Source organism: Nansenia antarctica, assembly GCF_963989245.1.
Source record: "Nansenia antarctica genome assembly, chromosome: 10".
NCBI lineage: Eukaryota > Metazoa > Chordata > Actinopteri > Argentiniformes > Microstomatidae > Nansenia > Nansenia antarctica.
The window spans coordinates 6,169,061-6,178,819 of record NC_137680.1 but is presented as its reverse complement, the minus strand read 5'-3'; the positions used below and the strand labels follow the sequence as shown (position 1 = coordinate 6,178,819).

General features: G+C 41.3%; 2 protein-coding genes across 2 annotated transcripts in view; both read left to right on the top strand.

Annotated features, from left to right (window-relative positions):
- Positions 1-846, top strand: part of LOC308166017 (mpv17-like protein) — a gene marked incomplete at both ends in the record, with an annotated part of 1,826 nt that extends 980 nt beyond the window's left edge. The window contains 2 exons of the mRNA XM_080540240.1: positions 1-8; positions 745-846. The exon at positions 1-8 is cut by the window's left edge and continues 22 nt beyond it. Of these exons, the coding sequence (XP_080396366.1) occupies positions 1-8; positions 745-846 (110 nt within the window). The remainder of the gene's footprint in view (positions 9-744) is intronic.
- Positions 847-1,901: 1,055 nt separating this feature from the next.
- rpl18 (ribosomal protein L18) lies at positions 1,902-7,473 on the top strand. Its single transcript, XM_080540237.1, has 7 exons — positions 1,902-1,918; positions 2,854-2,940; positions 3,176-3,283; positions 3,757-3,855; positions 5,517-5,640; positions 6,582-6,651; positions 7,335-7,473. The coding sequence occupies exons 1-7, from the start codon at positions 1,916-1,918 to the stop codon at positions 7,408-7,410; spliced, it is 567 nt and encodes a 188-aa protein (XP_080396363.1). The 5' UTR covers positions 1,902-1,915; the 3' UTR covers positions 7,411-7,473.
- Positions 7,474-9,759: the final 2,286 nt, after the last annotated feature.

The following is a 9,759-nucleotide window of genomic DNA, read 5'->3' as shown; positions in this document are numbered from 1 at the left end:
CAATGCAGGTAGGTCAGAAATATTACATATTCGAGAATTTGACATCATGCTCCTATTTAGACCTTTAGAAATGGAGACACATACACACACACAGACACACACAGACACACACACACACACACACACACACACACACACACACAGACACACACACACACACACACACACACACACAGTCAGCCCAACCACCAATGCCGTCCAAAAGGCGTAGCCTCTTCCGGAGCCTCAAGGCCAAAACCCAGAGGCTAACCAACAGCTACTTCCCCCAGGCAATCAGGCTCGTGAACAAGCCTACTGTAGACAATTAAATTGACTATCATCCACAAGCACATCCCATGCATACAGACTACTTAAGATTAAGCTCACAGTCACTTTATTACTGTCACTTATGTCCCGTACTATTGACACTTTATTGAGTTATGCCTATAGTGCCTTATTGTCTACAAATTGCAACATACTGCTAATTGTAAATAATCTTATTTGTCACTTTTTTAATTATCTTGAATGATGCCTATTGCCTTATTGTCTTTTGCTGCAATGTCAGGAATCAAAGCCTACGCATTTTACTCCCTTACACTTTTTATTGTTATGTAACAATATACACTTGAAACTGAAACACACACACACACAGACACACACACACACACACACACACACATACACACAATGAAACAAAGTAGTAGAAGGTATTTCTCTCTCTCTCTCTCTCTCTATACCCCCCCCCCCCACCCCCTTCCCCCTCAGGCGGTGAATTTTTCCCTGATCCCCCCTGTCGCACGGACAGTGTTTGTAGGTGGCATCACGCTGGTGTGGACTGTCTACCTGTGCCACTTCAGACAGCAGTGAAACCTCTCATAGTACCCTCAAACAGGGCTCTCAAGTCTCACGCATTGGGCGTGAGACACACGCATTTCAACCCGTTCACACGCTCACACGCCGTGTGTGTCTCACGCCCAATGTGTGAGACTTGAGAGCCCTGCCTCAACTCAATTAAACGATGCCAGGCAACCATTCCACGAGATGAGATTAATGACTGTAATCACAAATCACGTTTTACCTTATGTAAAAGATGTACATATCTGATGAACAAGTAGAAGATTGAGTGTTATCGTCTGAAATATTGTACTATTATGTTTCACAAAACCCCAGATTAAAAGTTTCTGTTTAAATAAGTTTGTCCTCCTCCTTACTTTAGAGTTCACTGTCAGACCACTGACATATTTGCAGACAATAGTTTTCATATAATTATGATATATATATGATTATATAATAAAAATAAATATTATTTATTTTGTGTTGTTTCAGTATTAAGAATGGAAAATTATGTTTATTTATTTATTTTGTGTTGTATCAATATTAAGAATGAAAACGTATTAGAACGGATGATACTGAAATATATGTATTAATTAATTGGATTATATAATGTAAGTATAATTGTTATGTATAAACAGGGGTAGGACAGGATAGGCCTAGGCTTCTTCCTACTCCTTTTCGAACAATTGATAGGACTGTACTCTACATATTAGTTATTTGTTATTTATTATTTTAAAGATTCTTTATTAAAATAAAGATTCATGAATGAATGAATGAATGAATGAATGAATGAATGAATGAATGGTCTTTATTGTCATTAATACAGTACAGGTACCATACAACGAAATGTAGGAGGGGGGCTCCCCTGGTGCATTCATTCATTCATTCATTCATTCATTCATTCATAATAGCTGAATTTCAGCGGGCAGAAGGACTTTTAAAACAGAAATAGAGCAACATAGAAATAGAGTGTGGCATGGTGTGGAAAAACATCAACAGAACGTGACCCCGGAAGTACAAGGCATTTGACCCGCGTGATCACGAAGAAATATTCATCGCGAGACCGCTGCACTTCCTTTTCCCTTTTCACTCTGAGTCTAAGATGGTAGGTCCGCTTTCAGAATTTTTTACAATGCGCTGGTCTGAATATCCAAGTCAATCTTCACTTTCACAGTTACAGATCTCAATCATTTCAGATGTTATTAATACGTTAGCTACTGTATTCTGAACTCACCTGGGTATTGTGTCAATATGTTGGCGTTTTTGGACTATTTTGCGAGTATGATCACCCCCCCGGTTGTCGGCATAAGCATCCTGGACACTCACTTGGCTAAAATGAATCTATTAACCAAGAGACGAGCTCTTAAATCCTGGCAAGATCGCTACATTTGACACGGAAGGTTGAAGAAATGTGACTGGTGGTTGATATTAGTCTAATTGTAATGTCGTACCTTTTTATCTCTTCTATAAAGTCATTAGCCGCTAGGCTACTTAGCAAGCAATGCAAACGTGTGTGACTTGTCAGTGGCATATCCAGTGAACATGTCAGTGATGGATGGTGTTTTAATAACATTTCAGAGAGGGTTTGGTTATTCAACGTGGCTCGTTCACTCAACTATGAAGGTGTCACCCTGGCCAAGTGTTTAGTTCTGTTTGAATGGTCTGAGAAACTTGGCTTGTTGTTTAGTTAGCTGTCTAGTAGCAACTGCAAGGGTGTAAGACTCAGGTTCAATACCTTACTTGCAGGTCTTGCAGTGCAGAACTATGAATCTAACCACAGTTCATACCACTTGTGCATAATAACAAAAGTTAACTTGAGTAAAAGTGCATTTAGCTATGGTGTCTGAAGGTGGCTAGCTAAATTGTGAGGTCATGAATGTGATTTACGACCTTGTTTTTATTGATCTTGGATGGTTGAGTGCTCGTTGTGTTTTCATAGTGTTAGAATGGTGCACCCTTCAACAAGGTGGTGAACAGTATCTACCAAATGTCAGATATACAGAAATGTTGATAAACAACAATGTCTCTCTTCCCTCCCAGGGAGTCGACATCAGACACAACAAGGACCGCAAGGTGCACAGGAAGGAGCCCAAGAGTCAGGATATCTACCTCAGGCTCCTGGTCAAGGTGAGTCCTAATTTACAACACTGCTTGGCATGAGCTGGCACCTGGAATACACAGGTACCACCACCACCGCCGGGAAAAAACATTCAAACATAAGTATTTTTGACTTATCAACTTTCTGCAAAGTTTAAATGAAGTACTATCTTGCATACAAATAGAACATCAGCATTAGCCCTCAACACATGCGATCCCCTAATGATGCTCATGTTCTAATGATGCTCATGTTCTATCCCCACAGCTCTACCGGTTCCTGGCCCGTCGTTGCAATGCCCCCTTCAACAAGGTGGTCCTCAGGAGGCTGTTCATGAGCAGGACCAACAGGCCTCCCATCTCAATCTCTCGCCTGGTGAGTGTCTCTTTGGTCCATGCTGCTGTCTTCCTGGTCATATCCTGTCCTATCTATATGTTACGGTACATGTGGGAATACGGTACATGTGGGAAAACTAGGGTTAGGGTTAGGTGCTAGGTTGACTTGGTACATGGCATGCTGGCATGTCTAACCCTATCCCTAACCTTAACCCTAGCACCTAACCTTAACCCTAGTTTTCCCACATGTACCATATACTTCTACTTGTTCATCAATTCTGTTTCTGGGCATGGGACTGTCCATCTCATGTATTGTATTGTAGGCCACCTGTAGACCACCTGCCTTTGATTGTTTAAAGGGGTTTTGTCAGTTGCTCTCCCGCATCTTTGCTGACCTGAAAATGGGAACACCTTGCCTGTCGTATTCTTAACTGTCAGAAATTAGACATGAGTTAGTTGTTTGTCAGTGACTGTTGTTCAACACCTTTAATTTGTTTGCTTCCCGTCCCTCAGATCCGCAAGATGAAGATGCCTGGTCGTGAGAACAGAACCGCTGTTATCATTGGAACAGTCACTGATGATGTCAGAATTCAGGATATCCCCAAGCTCAAGGTAAAGAATGAGTTCAAATGAGGTAAACATTTAAGGTATAAAAAAAAGGCTAAATATTTATGTTTGGTTCAAAACAGACACTACATTCCTGGTTTACAGTTATGGTCATCAGTTGCAGCATTAAACAGATCAGTGCTATACAGTCAAAACCGGGGCAATGTACCGTAGAAAATAAGACCCACTCCTTACTCCCTCCAGCCAATGTATTTGCACTGCTTTTGACGCTGGGATCGCCATGCAAAGAGTGAACTGGTCAAAACCACTGGTATATTCACATGCTCACAGACTGTTCCCATGCCATATGATGCTGACAAATTGATGCTTTTACCTATTTTTGAATAACTTTCACCAGTTTTAGAGGTACATCTGTGATCCAGAGGGTCTTAGGCCCAATCCCAATACACCCCTTGCCCATATCACTTAGCCCTACCCCTCCGTTTTGTGTGTTCACGTGTAGGGGTAGGTTGTCCTGGTTCTTGTCAGGATAGAGGGGTAGTGCCAAGTGGTAGGGCCACATAGCCCTCCAAACTGAGTTTTTTCAGGAGCACTCCAAATAGTGTTGAGATCTCCCAGAATGCCTTGCGAATCATCAACGAGCAACAAAATACATCCACAAATGTAATTATTTTCTGTGTTAATGAAGACACAGAAATAATTATGATAACCATCATATTAGCTTAGTTTAATGTCGTTTCAATGTATTACAGACCTTTTCTTCATCTATGCTGATGTCTTTAGCTAGCTTGCTAACGTTACAACATTGTTTTAAGGCTGATTTGTGCACGACAGTCCAGCATTGAAATAGTTTCATTTGTTTCTGCTCCCCTAATATCGATGCAGACGGGCAGGGTAGGAGCAGGGTAGGAGCACGGGTTGCTAGGCTACGGGCAGGGTAGGAGCACGGGTTGCTAGGCTACGGGCAGGGTAGGAGCACGGGTTGCTAGGCTAGAAAGCACCGCTGTTCTGTCATGAAATGGCCTGGTAATGAAGCATTGTTGTTGTTGTTTTTGATTACCTGTTTGGTCAATTGAGAAGAGTGAAACTTATGTTGTGAATGAATTTCGAGCATCCATGTTTTTCTATTATGCTACTGATGACGTATCAGGGTCTTGAAGGGTTGTGCCGTTTCATAGGGGAAGATTCAGAGGGGCAAGTCGAAAAACGGATGGCACTCAGAAAAGAGCGGGACGGGTAAAAAAAAAAAAAAAAGGGGATTGGCCTTAGATTGTATAAAACCTATGAAAGTTATCTGCAATATGTGAGCTTAGAATGATAAGGTTCTATCTCCGTTTAGGGTAGTTCAGAGATATTGAGCTTCAAAGTTTTTACATTCCATTATTTTTTGTGAGATGGAACCTTTGTATTTTATTAATTACTAACTCAAAAATGTCAACATTTTAAAAATAACACCACACAGGCATTAATAAACACCTAATGGATCAGATTATGTACAAAACTAAATTTTGACCAAAAATGGAGATAGAACCTTATAATTCTAATGTCACGAATAGGTAAAAGTCTGGGTTTCAGTGGGATGGTATGTGAGCTATGTGAAGAGCCTTGGTGTGCTTCTGTTCCAGCCCAGCTCTGCCGTATTAATGTAAGTATCTTAAGTAGTGTTGCAAAGTGAACTAAACATCCTTTGTTCTCCCGTCCCTAAGGTGTGCGCTCTTAATTTTACTGACGGAGCTCGCCGCAGGATCCTGAAGGCCGGAGGTACAGTCATGACCTTGGACCAGCTGGCTCTGGCTGCCCCCAAAGGACAGGGCACTGTTCTGCTGTCAGGTGAGGAACTGGGATTAGTCATCATTTAACATTTTTGGCATTTAGCAGACACCTTATTCCAAAGCGACTTACAATCAATACATTTGAATACTAAGCAATCATTTTAATTTAATAATTTTGCCATTTAGCAGACGCTTTTATCCAAAGCGACTTACAATTACGAATTACAGGGACATTCCCCCTGGAGTAACTGAGGGCTAAGTGCCTTACCCAAGGGCACACTAGTAGTGGTGTGGCTTCAGGCGGGATTTGAACTCACAACCTTCCGATCACAAGTCCAACTCACTATCCACTAGACCACCACTACCCCGTAAAGCAAGTGAATCATCAATCCACCAGTCGTTGCAGGAAGAGTAATCCAGCTCAGGCCCGGGGCCATTGATAGGAGAAGGTTTTTCCTTCTATCACCTTCTTCTAAAACCTAGTTTTTGTTGTTGTTTTTTTACACTGGAGAAACAGAGAAACAGTACAAGGGGGGCAATAGAAGTTTTTAGGGACACAGTAGAGGGGAAAGCGGGTGTCTTTAGGAGACGCAGTGCTGAGAGGCAGAAGATGTCTCAGGAGGAGCAGTTAAGGTGTAACCTGCTCAAAGACCTGAAAAACCTGCTCACTACTACATGGTGAACCAGCTTTTCCAATAATTAGATAATGTTCCATTAATGGTGGTTCTTGCTCCCGGTGCCAATCCCAATCATGAGATGTTTAAAGCTTAAAATACTGGTGTCTCACGACTGATTGAATGTGCATACGTGTGCCATGCTGATGACTGCAACAGACTGCCAGTTGACTTGATATTCATGTTTAGAAATAGTAGTCCGTCACCTCCAACTTAAAAATGTTTGTGATTCAAAAAATGTTTGTCATTTGCTTGGCCGAAACTAATGTTTGTCCAACAAGTCCGACAAGACAAGTCCAACAAGTGCATGGTTTCTGTTTTTCAGGACCTCGCAAGGGCAGAGAGGTGTACAGGCATTTTGGAAAAGCCCCCGGAACACCCCACAGCCACACCAAGTGAGTACTACTCAAACTCAAAAAGAGTGTCAACATTCCTGTTGTACACGCTTGGACAGTATCTCTTTAAAAAGTATTAAACTTGGTGCCTACTAAGTGTGACCCTGAGTATTATCTTGCAGTGGTGGTACCAGTACCTGTATCTAATGTCTGTGACCAATTATGGGAATTAAATGTTCTAAGTGAACCAATTTAGTTTTATCATTTGGCTGTGCTCCAGCTAAACATTGAACTCTTAGATTGAGGAATAAGTTATGTCACGTCACAGGGGCTTGTTACAGATTATGCTGATGTTAAAATAGATTGTGTAGAGCTGTTTCTCTACAGGTCATGTGGAATATGGAGTAGTCTACATACATTACATATGTCTGCTGTGTTCTGTGTTGCACCTCGCTATAAGCCCTAGTTATCAATGCAGGAAGTCACTGAGGTGACTGGCCCTGTGCGCCACCATGTTATAGGTTGTTAATTAGCTTGATGCAAAGGCCCTTAAATAATAAATGGATGGAAGCAGAGGTTCCACTACATGACTTTGGCCAATGACATGAGTGAAGGTGTCACGGATTGCATTTGGGTATTTAAGTTGTGATGAGTCAATCGAGTTTAATTGGCCTCCCGTATTCAGTGTTTATCCTCCTGAAATATGCACTTTTCTAATGTATTTTCTGCTCTCTTCCCTCCAGGCCCTACATTCAATCCAAGGGCAGGAAGTACGAGAAGGCACGTGGCCGCAGAGCCAGCCGTGGCTACAAGAACTAGTGTCTTTATTTTGTTTTCTCTGCAAATACATAGATACAAATAAAGATCGGCGATTCGAAATGAGTTACTAATGTCCCCTGTCTTGTTTTTCTGATTGCTTGGCTGGGGGGGAAAAAGTAAACCGTTTTCAGTTTAGCCTACTTGGGGGATGTGCTTAGCAAATTAAACTAATTTGGTGTGGTCTACTTATGCTCACAGGGGCAGATTGATGTAGAATTTAAGGAATTCTAATAGCCTAATCCTGGTAGTATGCACTAAGTATTGACATATTGACTAAACTTATCAATCGGTTGATTTTCAAGGGTTATTATCATGTTATCTATCTACAATCTATTCTTCATGTACTTGTAAAAATGTCACAATAATACTGAAACACCTTCTTCGTGCGTCACGTGACCTTGGTGGTTTTCTGGCGCCGTCAGTGATTGGAGGAATGTCGATGGGTGGGCGGTCCAGCATGTCTTCCCCTTATCTCCATTGGACATCCTGTCCGTCGCTCACACTGTCTGAGAGACACTTCCTGGGTAATACATTATATATAACAGCCACAGAGCTGCTTTCCGTCGGAGCGAACAAGCGACTTCACCCCGCAGCAAGAATGAGGTAATTTCATAGCAGTTTTGACAACTCCTTCATCTACGGGTTTGCTTGTTTTTTGTTTTTTGTTTTGTTTTCTTAACTTTAATAACCTGTAAGGAACTACTAAGACAATTGCCTGGGTTATTATTATAACGTCTGTGTGTGTGTGTGTGTGACAACTGCCTGGCTAGTTGTAATGTGGCTATGCTAAGCTAATGGTTGTCAACAAGCTAGCTAGCTTACCCTGTTATGTTACTGGTGGTTCGTGTTACAGAACTGGCTAACCCAGTAACGTTTGAGCTCGTAAACATGTTAGGTGACTGTCTAGTTATTTAGTCTATCTGTCTATATGCATCTGTATATCTGTATCTATTTGTCTAGTTATTAGTTAAGTTATAGCTAGCTGGCTAACCTGTTATGTTACTGGTTGGTGTTACAGCTGTGTTGAAGAACTGGCTAACCCAGTAACGTTTGAGCTCGTAAACATGTTAGGGGACTGTCTTAGTTAGTCATTTGGTTGTGTATAATATAACTAGGTTATCTCTAGATAGTAGTAAGTTAGTTGTCTTTGTGCTATCTGTCCAATAACAGTCAATAAGATAAGATGTCTCGAGTCCTGACAGCTACAGACAGACAGAGCAGAACTTGTCAGAGTATTTGACTTGCTAATGACTTTTTCTTTGTCTTGCTACAACAAGTTGAAGAATAACTTTTTGTCTTAAAGATAACCTTGTCTCAGTGCTATCAGCAGGATGTTTTGACCTCACTCTGTGTGATAGATACACTAGCTATTGATAACAGTAGCTACCTAGCAATAATTATGTTTTCATTTCAGGGTGATCCTTGACAGATTTTTTCTTATTTTTCTTTTATCGTCGATTCTCTGACATTTTGCTACCAAGTTAGCCCCAGACATATACAAATACAAAACGCACAGATGTTGCAAAATGTTACTGTAGGGGTTTGGCTGGCCAACGTCCTTTCAGTCTGAGCTAAATGTATCTCTCTGTGTTGGACATCAAATACTACATCAAATACTAACTAGGCTTATGTAAAAATGTGTCTTGTATGTTCCTAAGTCAGTCAGCACTGAGGTCATTGTGAGTCAGAATTAGCCTGGCTGATACTGTGTGTCACCGCCCTGCATTTCAAGCACGCAAGGTACTGGGCCTACAACAATGGGTCAAGGCACACAAGAAAAGTTATTATCAGACCTGGATATCTGCCGAATATTGATTTTTGTCTGCACCTTGCATAACGAGTCCCCACTGAACATAATAGTCAACACATTGTAGCAGGACTCTTTTTATAGTTGAGAAATATCTTCACATTGATGACAATAGTTGACCCAGTCTGCTTTCAATTCCCAGTCTGTCTGCTTCCAAAACCAGGAAACATTGCGTATGTTGATGACACAGGCAATATAAAGTGTGGATCATGTGTCACAAAATGATGTTGGGCCAAAAACCATATCCAGGTCTCTAATCTGTATTAATCTCAATTCCACTGGGGACAAATTGTGAAAGAGATTAGGTGTCTGGATGAACCCACGCCACCCATCTGAATAAACTCACAGTTTGTTCATGTAATATTAATATTAGGCCTAACCTTATTTGTACACATTCTAATGGCAGTATTCGTTTCCTGAAATTAAGTTGCGTCAATGGGGGTTTAGTCATATTGCAAGACTTGAGTTCAAGGCATTCTAGACACTCACACAGACACGCAAACAATGTTCCCTCCGAGTCCTTACCACGAGTGTGCTGCCCT